A 13962-nucleotide genomic window follows, 5' to 3' on the forward strand; every position below is an offset into this window, starting at 1 on the left:
TCAATGATCTTGGTAAAAGCTCTCTAGAAGCCCCTCAAGAATGTCAAAATAAGGCTGAGATCACTGACTGTCATTGAGGCAGCATAGTGTTTCAGTCTCCATATATTAGGCAAGAAATTTTCACTACCTTTTCAGCAAACCTCCTACTTTCAATTAACGTTAATAAAGTCATCCGTGAATTGTGTTTAAAAAACACAGCTGGCAGGACACACAGGTTCACCAGAGCCAACGTCAATTAACGTCAATAACCTCAATGTGCAGAAATCCAGTCTGACAGGTCTTACATCTCCCTTCACGATCAATAAAGCCCGTCAATCCTGTAGATGGCAGCAAAGACAGCTAAATAATCACGTTAGAGGATGACGTTGGTGTGGAGCAATCAATCATAGGTCTAAAGTTCAATGAATTAATCAAAATGTAATAGTATCATCATCTTGCACTCTTAAAAATAAAGTTTGTTTGTTTATTTATGAAATATATATATTTTTTTTATTCATCGCAGAGATGCAATTAAAGAACTATTTTGGGGGTTCCACAAAGAAATATATATATGTATGTATATATATATATATATATATAAGTATATATATCTATATATATATATATATATATAATTTTAATATTATAATTTTTTCCCAATGAGTCTGAAGAACATTTTAGCAAGCTGAAGAACATTTCTCCACTATAAAGAACCGAGTTGCTCAGATGTTGTAGCGGGAGGGAGGGGTCCTGCAAGGCTACAATCGACGTCTAGGCTACTACAAATTACGCCAACACCACCCCTTAAAAGAAACGTGACAGAAGTTCAGAAGAACCCACTTGACTTTGATGAAGCAACCAAATTTCAAAACGTGTCTATTATCGTGATCTGCAAGAATGAAATAACATACATTCATCAAAATGTGCAGGCTATAATATTTTGAGTTAGTCTACTAAAACCTACTCAACCCTGAATCCGACTTTATCCAGAAAGGAGAAAATGAGAAGTTGGAAAAAGTAAAAAAAAAAAAAAAAAAAGGTTGCATCAAAACAAAGTGAAGTCTTTACAGCGTTTTTTTTTCTTTTTTTTTTTTTCTCGAATTTAGCATGACTATAATTTACACCATTTCCTATTGATTATGGAAATTATCCTATAAATACATGCAGGTTCTTCTAAACTAAGCCCAACCAGCCAGCTAATTACATATTTAATTAGCCTACATTACGTAAAGTAGCAAGTGCATATATCATGTCTGACAGATGTGTGAGAATGTCGCAAGCGTCAAAAACACTGGAGCTCCCTCCCAAACACTTCACGGGTGTCCTCGGATGGGTGGGGCGCAATAACCGCCCTTTTCACAGGACCACTGAAGTACCCTCGACCCCACTGCAGAGAGCAGCCAGTGCGGGATAGCCGATGTCACATCTTAAGATGCTGCTCATAGTCCTTGTCGTGTATTTGTGTCCGGTTTTTCAGTGCCAAACTGAGGATACCGAAATGTCAGAGGATGTGGATTTTGAAGAATACGCGATTTCTGACACAGATCCGAATGCTGTAAGATTTTCCTTGCATTTTGCATATGAAAATGTCATCATGAATAGTCATATCTAGGATCTCACCAGTCTTGTGTTTGTCTGCAGGCTCCTCTCAGAATCCCGCGGCAGGTGAAAACGCTTTGTCTAGGGTCTTTCCAGAGTCTCGTTTCAGTTTAGGGCGCTTTGTGAAAACGCTGGCGGGTGAAAACGCTTAAGGTCCTTTATCTTCGCACCGTTTTCACGATTGGTTTAATGTTTAGAACATTTTAATACACCATATTTGTCTGCCATGAATCAAAGTAGGTTATAAATCTGGAAAACTACAGAATCAGTGATGCAAACTCCATCAAATATGAGACAAATTCAAATTCTGCTATAAACTCTCTGAAAAGACATTAGTTTCATTATTCAGCTCAAGTCAGATCAGTGTTGGTTCAGTTCAGTTCAATAATTGTGTAAAATTCATCAGTTATAAAAGAAGTTAAATTCACCTATAAGCAGCTCTACTGAACAAGACAATAGTCAGTTTAATGATGAACAGCCTTAGTTGTTCAGTTAAAGGTTAGATTTTGAAAACTTATACATATAGTGTGACAACAAGCCCTATCGTTTTCTGGACCACAGTTTACTACAGTTTAACTGTATCAACAATGTTTCATATTTTGGCAGAAATTAAATGGGACATTTATGTAAAGACTTGACACAAGTCCTCACAGATCTTTATGCAAGCCACTTGGCTACATCACACACGTTTTCAGAACTACTATTTAGAAATATTAATGTATATTTTAAGTATGGTCACAGCTTGCTCCCATCTGCCAGGAAACTAAACCTCACATTCAGGAGCTGTCGGTCCAGACCACTATCATCTCCCGCTATGCCTTCACTGCGGTCTCGTGTAGCATGCTCAACAGACACTCGGCTGCTACTCAGGGGGTCTTTCAGTTCCACATCCCCACCACTGCATACATCTCCAACTTTACCATGTAAGTGTAGAAATATGTTTTTTAATTTGAGTAATAGAAATGTCTCCTGCGGGTCACTGAAAGAAAGTTTAATGGTTTGGTATAAATAAAAAAATCTCAGTTTCCTGAGAATGACCCAGGATGTCTACGAGGTCTATGATATGTTATGTTTTGCACTTGTGATTGGCCTGTTAATGGGTAAGCTGGTCTGTGAATCCAATACTGTGTTTTACATCTTGAGAGATGTTATTGAAGGCCCTGAGAGAGTTTAGAGTGTCATTATCCACAAGACATATTTAATTCTCATTTCATGCTGTTGGTATGGTGGCAAAGGATTGTGGGCGGACGAGTATTTCCCAGCCAGGTGAAGGCCAGAGAGAAGAAGATGAAGAAGGAAGGTGGAGAAAACAATGGCAAGAAGGAAGAGTGGAGAAATTGAAGGTGTCAATGGCAAGAAGTTATAAACGCAGAACTAACACACTGGCTCAGAGATTTCTTTTTAGAGGTGAATCTAGTGATGTGTATGCGAGATTGCCCCTCAAATGGCTTTTAGTGTCAGAAGAGCCGGATCGCATCGATTGAGAATTGAATGTGTCATTATTCAGCAAATCGCATCACGGTAGCTAGTTATCATATCATATTCCGCAGTTTAACTAACTTTAATCAACCTCAAAGCTCAGGCAAGATTCTCTTTGAGCTCTGCCTAGTTCTGTTCTGTGGATTTATTTGCTGTTTGTTGTTCGTGTGCTTTGATAAATATTTAAACACTAAAAAGAATGGTTTTTTGTAACATGATATCAGTTTTAGTAGAAAGTGACTGTGTGTTTGTAGTTATGGAGTGTATCTTTATACTTACTATAGCACCCCTTGTGATATCAGTTGTACTAAACTTAACTGTTCAATATATAGCACCCTTGTGGCAAGTGAAGCACTTTCAACGTATTTGTTCAATATACCACCTTATATTGTTCATATTCTTACATGTGTATTCAATTTGCTTGTAAGTAAGCAAACAAGAAATACAGAAAATATTGAGAAATCTGAGATAGATTTTCTCTCAAAGGTTAGCTTTATTGAAATGTGGTTTGGCAAACCTTGTCACAGATTCCTTTGGCAACAAGTTCAGATTTCCAAAGAAATGTTTTCTCCTCTCTTGTCAGTGAGGGTGAGATGGCGGTGTTTCGAATGGCGGTCACTATTCCTGGACGCAACCGTGCTGTCTTCCTCCTGACCTATGAAGAGCTGCTGCAGAGACGATTGGGCCATTACGAGCATGTGACCAGTGTTCGGCCAATGCAATTGGTCAGCAGACTCAGCGTAGGCGTTACTGTAGTGGAGCACTCTCGCATCACTTACCTTGAAGTCTTACCCCTACGAAATGGCAAAACTCCATCTTCCAATGGCAATGGGAAATCAGATGGTAACCAGCTGTATCCAGTTTGATTCTTGAGTGTGTATTTAGATTTGCTCTCACTGGTATGGTTTCAAATAGTTGACAATATTGCAACATTTAGCCTCAAAAACTGCAAGATAGATGACACAAGTTTCAGTTGCATTTCTTTTACTTTTTCTAGTTTTAATGACCAAGTAATTAAAAACAACAACAAGATAAAAATACCTTTTCTGACAGTTTAGTTCAAGTTGTTAAACATGAAATGGTGCATGGTCGCATTTAATTTACATCTTGTCCCGCTCCAGGTAAAGTAGGACCACCAGTTTCCACAGTAATCAGACAAAACGACACCTTCTGCAAGATCAGCTTCACTCCGAACATTGCCCAGCAGGCCAAGATTGCAACCAACGGCATGCTGGGAGAATTTGTGGTGCATTATGACGTAGAGAGAGAAACTGGCACTGGCATTGGCGATATTCAGGTACACATACACATAATATATTTTATTGCATATTATTAACATATATTGACATATATATGCATATAAACATACATTATTTGGTGGACATTGTGGCAGATTAAAATAGGAAATAAAATGTTTTAAATAAATTAAATTAAATTAAAAATATTATTAACAAATATATATATATATATATATAAGATATATTCAATATTATATGTATAATCGATAACTTTAATATAATGAAATTAAGGTAATTTTAAATTTATAAATACTATACAAATTTATTGCAAAAATATATAAGATCTATTAATAATTATACATAATTGTGTTATTTATTGTTTAACTATGAAATGTCAGTTATTTTACTTTTTTCCCCTTTCCATTTCATTTTGTTATGCTTTTACGTCACTGAAACTTCCAGCACACTGAGCTCATTGCTTTCTTGTGCACACACACACACACACACACACACACACACACACACACACACACACAGTTTACAAAAATTAAATGGCTGCAAAAGTATCTGCTTTCTTTCAGGTACTAGATGGACATTTTGTACACTATTTTGCCCCCAAAGACCTGCCTGTCGTGCCGAAGAATGTTGTATTTGTGATCGATACCAGTGCTTCCATGGTTGGAACCAAAATCAGACAGGTAAATACTCAATCAATCACAATCAGTTCTCCACACTCAAATAACCAACACTGAAATTGATATTCAGCATTTCTGTCTTCAGAGCTGCAGTGTGTTGCTCTCTGAAGGACGGAATTCTTGTGATCTCATAGCTGGACACACAGACACACACACCCATCTCACAGCAAAATGACAGAGTTCAATAGTTCTCTTTTAATATCTCTCATGCAGACCAAAGAAGCTCTGTTCACGATCCTACGTGAGCTGCGGCCCAGTGATCACTTCAATTTTGTCACTTTTTCCAATCGCATCCGCGTATGGCATCCGGGCAAACTTGTGCCTGTCACACCCAACAATATACGTGATGCCAAGAAATTCATCTACATGATCTCACCCACTGGAGGTAGAAAACCCTACACACTCATAAACACACTCCCTGTTACACATTTAAACCAATAAATAATTCAAAGCAACAGTTCAAAAAATAAACTCATTCATGAAAAATATACATATTGATGAATAAATTAATAGGACAAAAAATAGTCAACCACAAAAGTTGAATGGTCTCTTTTATGGTATTTTATTGTGTTTTATGTCCTTTTTTACTATGAACTATTGGTAGACTGATTTGGAATGACAATTCCAAGTTTAAATTTTTGTTGAACCCATTTCCTCTTTCATTTAAAATCTTCTCAGGCACTGACATCAATGGTGGCATTCAGGCAGGCTCGGCTTTACTCGGTGACTATCTCTCTAGCAAAGAAGAGTCCCATCACAACAGCGTGTCACTCATAATCTTCCTGACCGATGGGCGGCCCACAGTTGGCATAGTTCAGAGTCCGTCCATCATTGGCAACACCAAAGCAGCAGTGCAGGAGAAGTTCTGCCTCTTCACTATTGGGATGGGGGATGATGTGGACTACAGGCTCTTGGAGAGGATGTCCCTGGAGAACTGTGGAACCATGAGAAGAATCCCAGAGGATGCAAATGCCAGCGTCATGCTCAAAGGGTGAGGAATATGTGGTTACCATTAACTACATACTTTTGTGATTCTATGAACCGATTAAAGGGTGATTACAGGCAAAAACAAACATTTTGTCATTATATACTCATCCTCATGTTGTTCTGAAACAGTAAGTCTTCTTTATTTTGTGGAACACTAAAGGAGAAGTTTAGCAGAATGTCCCAGGTGTTGTTCTGAACACCATGAAGCTTCAAAACTGACTAAAAGAACTTCAGAGTATAAGTAAAAAATAAAATATTATTTTAAAGTATCATTACTGAATTTGAATCAAATAACAGGGCCTAAACTTAATGCTCGCCAAGTGCAAAATGAGAGTAAAAATCAGCACTGACGAGTAAATGAAACAGCGTTACTCACCAGTTAGCCAGTAAATGTTTTATTACAGCCGAGAGGTTGGCTGTTTTGACTTAGACTTGTGTGATTGTATGATAGAAACCTTGTAGCAATATAGTAACAACCTTATAACAATGTACCAATGCACTAAAACACTCAGAACATCAACTGCAAAGCAACACCCTGGCAACTATTAATAATACAAGGCAAGTATGTTAGCATGTGTGGCATTTTGTGACAAAAAAACCCCTTAAAGTCAAGGTTAAAGGTCAAAAGTGACATGAGACGCCATTGAAAGACTTTACTCTTTACACAAGGCTTAACATTTGGGCCCCACTCTAAAAGTTCAACAAGTTTAACGTAAAGAATACATGACTTATTAACCCACAATCTGAGGCGAAACTGTTGCATTGTGACCTTATTATTCCTTTTCTCCTCTCTTTCCCATCTTCTCGCCTATCTTTCACCTACTATCTCTCTATAGCTTCTACGATGAGATCGGCACTCCATTGTTATCGGACATCCGGGTGGAATACTCTGAAGATGCTGTGGAATACATCACGCAGAACCTTTTCACAAACTACTTCAACGGCTCTGAGCTCATTGTAGCTGGAAAACTGACCAATCACAGCTCAGAGTCGTTGCATGTTCAAGTTACCGCCAGCAACAGCGAGCGAAGCATCGTGCTGGAGAAAGACGTGTCAATACACGAGCGAGAGCAGGAAACCGAACGGCGGCTGGCGGAAGCGGAGGCAGGTCCCAATGTGAACGGTTACGTGGAACGACTGTGGGGATACCTGAGTGTTAAAGATGGACTAAAAGGACGACTGCGAAGCCAGACGAGCGCAGAGCGGGAAAACTACACACAACACGCTACAAATCTTTCGTTAACGTATAATTTCCTCACGCCACTCACCGAAATGACAGTGGAGAAACCACAAGTGCTGGCCGATGGAACTTTAGCACAGAAAGAGGCAGAGGCCACCGAGGCTCCGCCCCCTGCTGAGTCATCCAATCAGTTATCGGAAGACGACAACACTCTAACACCCCAAAGCCTGCATAGAAATCAACCGCCCAAGCCAATTTCTGCAGTCTCCAAGGCAACAAGTGTGTTTATTTAAACCGGACAGAAAGTAAAACATTTGTTTTAGATCAGATTCAGAATCATGCTGATTGTCATAACACAATCGGTCTTGAAAATATTAAGGTGACTCAAACAATCCATGACGATTTCACTGTTCTCCATTTATCTCCAGGTGGCGTCAGCAAACTTACCAAAAAATCTGTCACCGTATCCAAAACATCTGGTATTTGTCCATTTTTCTAGATCTGCTTTGCATTTCAGTGTGAATGTGAGTGAGTGTAGTTGAAAGTGGCAGTAGTGTCTGTTCACATCGACTGGGGGGGCTTGTAATTTGTTCTGTTCAGGTAAAGGGGCCTCATCAGAGTGCAGCTAATTGCTACTGAGAGTTGTGTATGGGCTCTAATTCACATGCCTGTGTTTGGGAACTGATGGGAAAAAGGCAGGATTTCAACAAACCCCCAAGTTTTAAACTTCAGGGCATAACTCATTCCTCACTCTTTGTGCTATGGATATGAAAAAAACAATACAAGCAGTGACCCAAAACAACAAAAAAGAAAATATAGTGATATCGATAAATAAAAGTAAAAGAAAAAAGTGAAAAATAAAAGTAAAAGGTGCCACTAATGCTAACAAAATGCAAAACAAACAAACAGCTGCATAGCAACACACACAATATTGCCAAACTATCAATACAAACAATACAAGCAGTGACTAAAAACAAAAACAAAACAAAAAATAACGATATTGATAAATAAAAGTAAAAGAAAAAAGTGAACAAAAAAGTAAAACGTGTCAGTAATTCTAACAAAACAAAATGAAACAAAACGAACAAATAAAACAAAACAAGGAGGTAGGCTTTTAGACAGTATTAGACAAGTAATAAAAAACTCTTAAAAGCTCATTAAAAGCGCACTAAAACTCTGAGAAAACTGCATAGCAAAAACCTGTGGAAAATATTAATATTTTGGTGTTTTGGGGCAAGTAGAGTGGCGTTTGTGTCGTTTTGTCGTATGAAATAAGAACAATTATGATGAAGTTATTATGTTTGGTATATGTGCATGAAAGAGTAGTCTACTATGTTCACAAAGAGTCTTTTTTCAAGTTTTGAATGGAGGAAATCTAGTAGATGCATTTATCACGAGTAAAACTGGCCTCCATTTGAGTTGAATCAGAAAGCTTTGAAAAGCCACTTTTCTGTTGGCATGATCTGTGATCTCATATAAAATGTTGCACAAGGAAAACCTCACATCAGGCTTGTTAAATGTGAGAATTCACAGGGGACTTTGGGTTGCACATAACCAACCAGCTTGCATAATTTGATATACTTCCATGCAACAAAGTCAAGTAAAAATAAATAAATTCTTAAAAATATAATATATTCACACAGTGTTCTACAAATGGCCCATATTCGAGTAAATACTGATTAAATTATATCTTCTGTATCATACATTATCTTCATATCTGTCTTTAGCTGATGGCGACCCTCATTTTGTGGTGGAGGTTCCCCTCAGTAAACTGACTGTGTGTTTCAACATTAATGGGGAGCCAGGACACATTCTCCGACTCGTGACTGATCATAAACGCTCAGGTAAACAACTGAAATACACTTTTTAGGAAGTATTTACACAGTATTTTACAAGTATTAACACTTTGCTTTGCTATTTATTGAGCTTTGCATTAGTGACAGTTCTTGGGCAATTTAAAGGGATAGTTCACCCAAAAATTAACATTAGTTTCGTGTTTTTGTTTATTTATTAATTTTTTTGTTATTCTGTAAGCTTTCTTTTTATTTTTATGATGATTGAGAATGTTGGTAAGCAAACTGTTGATGGTAGCCATTGACTTCCATAGGATTTTTTTTTTTCTCCATAATATGGAAGTCAATGGCTACCGTGAACTGGAATTTTCACACAGCTGTTTGGAAAAACTTGATGGTGACTAAATGTAATATTTACATATTAATTTTGGCTTGAACTAAACCCTTTGAGATTAAACGTGTAAGGTGTCATTCCATATCATAGTTTACTTTAGCTTTTATATTCATAACATTTTATTCATGTTTAATATTTATATATGGACCCTTTACATGAATATGTATGTTTTTGTCCCCATTAGGCGTGACTGTGAACGGTGCACTGATCGGAGCTCCAGCCCCAGCCGGCAGTCATAAAGAACAGAGGACGTATTTCAGCACCATAACTATAGTAGCCGATAAACCACACCGCTCCTACATTGAGGTGACCCCAAGAAAGGTCATACTGGACGACCGGGACCGGATGATCTTGTCATCCAGCTCCAGCATTTCCATTGAGACCGCAAACCTGGGTGTGGTCATTGTTGCTAACACAAACCTGACAGTGACCATCCTAGGAACTATCCAGTTTGTCATCTTATTCCACCATTATAAAAATCCAGCGCCCTATCAGCGGGATCACCTGGGGTTTTACATCGCTAACAGCAAAGGATTGAGCAAGGATACACATGGGTTGCTAGGTAAACAGTAAGCACACGTACACAAATGTTTTAAAATATACACATGGGTTGCTAGGTAAACAGTAAGCACACGTACACAAATGTTTTAAAATCTAGTTGTAATATTGCGGGAACTTGAGAAAACAAGCAGAGATGATCTACATGCAGGGAGTTTAATTGCTGTGAATTTGAGACCATTTTACCAAACATTTAAAATGAGGACAAACATGAAAGGGGGGGGGGGGAATTGATTCAGAAGATACATCATATGTAGTATACTGACATTCTTAGTGAACTTTCAGTGACTTGAGCCTGGTGGAGGGGCACTCATAAATAAGAGAGAAGAGAAGTTTGGGCAAGGTGGTGTCCTTTGCTCTTTCTTTAAGATCTTCTCTCCAGATTAGTGAGTTTTATTGTTTTATTGCAGGGTGTTTGGTTCCATGACCTGTCTTAGCAGGAAAACCATCCTTACACTGATAAGTGGAGATTTCTTCTATGGGGAATGTAGTTTTTCACCAGCTCCACAAACATGCACTTGAAACTTAAAAATGCAGCACTTCCCGCGATGTGTAGCTCACTCACCTGCTTTTCTAGCCCTTACTAGAAAAGCAACACAAATTTCGTACATATCTAAATGAGGGATACATTTCTGCTACTTACAGGCCAGTTCCTGCTTATGAAGAAATGGGTGGTTGGACACACCGTTGTTGCTTCCTGGAACATTTCAGCATGGCCGGAAATTACCCAAAAAAAAAAAATAAAAAATAAGGAAAAAACAGCACACAGGGAACACTAGGGAAAAATACCACTCTACCCAGCTGCCCTGCGCTGAAGGTGAAGGATCGTACTGTCCCCGTCATAAAGAAGAGCAGGCGAATCTACTCTGGAAAGCAGACAGTAGACTGCTGGTTTGCCAAAAACAATGCGGCTAAACTGATTGATGGACAGTACAGTGATTATGTTGTGTCACATCTGTTTGACACAGGAGACTGGGCTAATGGAACCAACCAACACACACTAAGAAAAAAAAAAAAACAAGATATATTATATATTAAAATTTGAAATTTGTAAAAAATATGGATAAGCAGTATTTAAAGTACATTGCATTTATATCTGAACAAAATACTTTACTGTTTTTTTTTCATAGTCATCTACAAATATATATATTATATATTTTTGTTAATATAATGACACTGTTTTTGGAACTCATTTTTGTACTAATAAATGTTGACAATAGGCTGTCTTTTTTTATCTGAGGTTAAGAACACAGTAAGGATAAAGAAGTCTAAATCTCTGTAGAGAAACAGATTTTTAGTAATAAGACAAAACTACCATGACCTCAGAGATTAAGCAATGAAAAAATGCTTGTAATTTTAATGTTTAGATAGATAGAATAGATAGGATAGATAGATAGATTAGATAGCTAGATAGAAGAGATAGTTTTGCTTTTTTTATCATATTAGGTCAATAGTTAGCCACATCAACCAAAAATAAATAACTAAATAAAATATAAAAGTCTGATACCAACAAAACATTATTATACCAAAACTATAAGCAACAACAGTATTTTTCAATATTAGAGAAATTATAATTTTTATTTATATTTTAAATAGTAACTGAATTAAATTTTTGATTTAGCTTCAGTTTAAGAAATAAAGTCATATTTAACTGAAAATAATTATTGTTAGGGATGTATAACTTGTTTTATCATTCCGGCAGATATTTATTCAATATCAATCAATGCGATAAAAGAATTGTCATAGTACCCTTAATAATTATTTAGTTATTTAATATATTAAAAATTTTTATTGGTAACATTTGTAACATTTCAGTGATGGTATCGAATCATTTAGAATTTTGCAATGCATCCTTAAGCCATTTGCACACTGAGTCAGAAATCTTTTGCATGCGTTTTTTACATCGGTCATTCTTTTCCCTATTAAATGCATGCTACAGATAGAACAAGCAGAAGAAATCGAACCTGATCCGAATTGTTTATGACGGACAAAAGTTTCCAGAGGCAGTGGTAAAAAGGGGGGGGGGGGGGGGTGTTTTTGTTGATGACACATCATGAGGTCATATTTTATTTTTAAACGTGAAAATTTCAGACTTAGTGTTGCAAGAACCTTTACTCTTGTTATTTACTAATGTACATGATGTTTATGAAAGATAAAGAATAAGTCGAACAATAAATCGATCCCTAATTTGTTGTATCGTCTCATTAATTAATCATAACAGTTTTAATACACCAGATACTTACTTACTTTGTGGTTATTGCAGTTTAAGAGTATGATTGATTTATAACACATAATAAACACATGCATCCACTTAAGTTTTATGGTGATATAGTTATCAAGTCGTTATAAGTCTAGATTTGCCATGTTTTAAGATCGTCACACAACAGGTCAATCATGATAGGGAATAGACAGTTCGTAAAATAAAATTACAGATAGATACTTTTAAACCTCCAAAGCTTTATATGCTTTAGGGTGTCCAATAATGACAAAAAAAATCGTTTATGATATGTTTTTCTGGAATGTTGTCGAAACCATAACTAGAGTGTTATTTGTGCTGGTATTTTGGTAGGTTTAGAACTGCTTTTGCTATTCTTTATAATTCTGTGTGGTGGTTAGTTTTGCAGGAAAAACAGAAATGAACTTTTCCATTAAGTTTAAATTGAGTTTTACCTTTTATGTGCATTTTTACATTTATAAGGCCTTTTTTCTAAACTAATTCCAAATGTATGCATCATCTTCTGTGTCGAATTTCTTTTAATTTTAATCATGACAATTCAAAATAGTTAAGACACTATAGGGCTGTCACCAAATAAAATCAGTATTAAAATTTGTGTTTTTTGCGTATGCAGATCGGTGGGCACAAAATCTGCATCTTAACTGGCATTTAGACACATTTACACAGGCTTTTTTAATAGATAATATAGATCAGTGATGTGGTATTTATTATTATAAGTGGGTCTTCATCTGATTTAAGTAAAGTAACTATTTATTTCTGTTACAGCCATCACATCAGATATCTGGGATCATGAATGTGTAAGATGATTCTTCGTGAACTTGTCAGTGAACTTGTCCCTGGTGGAAGGGGCACTCATAAATAAGAAGAGAAGGAGAAAGTTTGGGGCAAGGTGGTTGTCCTTTGCTCTTTCTTTAAAGAATCTTCTCTCCAGCTTAGTGAGTTTTATTGTTTTATTGCAGGGTGTTTGGTTCCATGACCTGTCTTAGCAGGAAAACCATCCTTACACTGATAAGTGGAGATTTCTTCTATGGGGAATGTAGTTTTTCACCAGCTCCACAAACATGCACTTGAAACTTAAAAATGCTACTTAAGTAGGCATTGCACTAGACTAGAAAAGCAAACACAATTTCTACATATTAAATGAGGGATACTTCACTTGAAACTTAAAAATGCTACTTGTCATGACGACATTGGGGTTGACCCACAGCTGTCCTGGAAATTGTCAGCAGGCCCGGGAGAAAAAAACACACGACAGGGAACACCTAGGGAAAAATACCACTCTACCCAGCTGGCCCGCGCTGAAGGTGAAGGATCGTACTGGTCCCGTCCTAAAGAAGAGCAGGCCGAATCTACTCTGGGGAAAGCAGGGACAGTTAGGACTGTGTTTGTGCCAAAACATGCGGCTAAACTGATTGATGGACAGTACAGTGATTATGTTGTGTCACATCTGTTTGACACAGGAGACTGGGCTAATGGAACCAACACACACTAAGACAAACACACACACACACACCCAGATATATTCACACAAACACTTTGAAAACCATCACAAAGACCCATAAGCAGTATTTAAAGTACATGATTTATATCTGAACAAAATACTTTACTGTTTTTTTTTCATAGTCATCTACAAATATATATATTATATATTTTTGTTAATATAATGACACTGTTTTTGGAACTCATTTTTGTACTAATAAATGTTGACAATAGGCTGTCTTTTTTGGTTAAGAACACAGTAAGGATAAAGAAGTCTAAATCTCTGTAGAGAAACAGATTTTTAGTAATAAGACAAAACTACCATGACCTCAGAGATTAAGCAAT

The 13962-nt window shown here is 36.9% G+C and overlaps 1 protein-coding gene across 1 annotated transcript; it reads left to right on the forward strand.

Annotated features, from left to right (window-relative positions):
- The first annotated feature begins 1247 nt into the window (after positions 1-1247).
- LOC109109862 (inter-alpha-trypsin inhibitor heavy chain H5-like) lies at positions 1248-13630 on the forward strand. Its single transcript, XM_042736750.1, is given in 16 exon segments — positions 1248-1534; positions 1621-1656; positions 2335-2501; positions 2814-2921; positions 3641-3900; positions 4179-4354; positions 4877-4993; positions 5204-5375; positions 5669-5981; positions 6814-7436; positions 7586-7636; positions 8885-9001; positions 9529-9906; positions 10548-10612; positions 10672-10911; positions 13346-13630. Coding segments are annotated over 16 exon segments (3246 nt in total). The 5' UTR covers positions 1248-1396.
- Positions 13631-13962: the final 332 nt, after the last annotated feature.

This window comes from Cyprinus carpio, chromosome A4 (genome assembly GCF_018340385.1).
Source record: "Cyprinus carpio isolate SPL01 chromosome A4, ASM1834038v1, whole genome shotgun sequence".
NCBI lineage: Eukaryota > Metazoa > Chordata > Actinopteri > Cypriniformes > Cyprinidae > Cyprinus > Cyprinus carpio.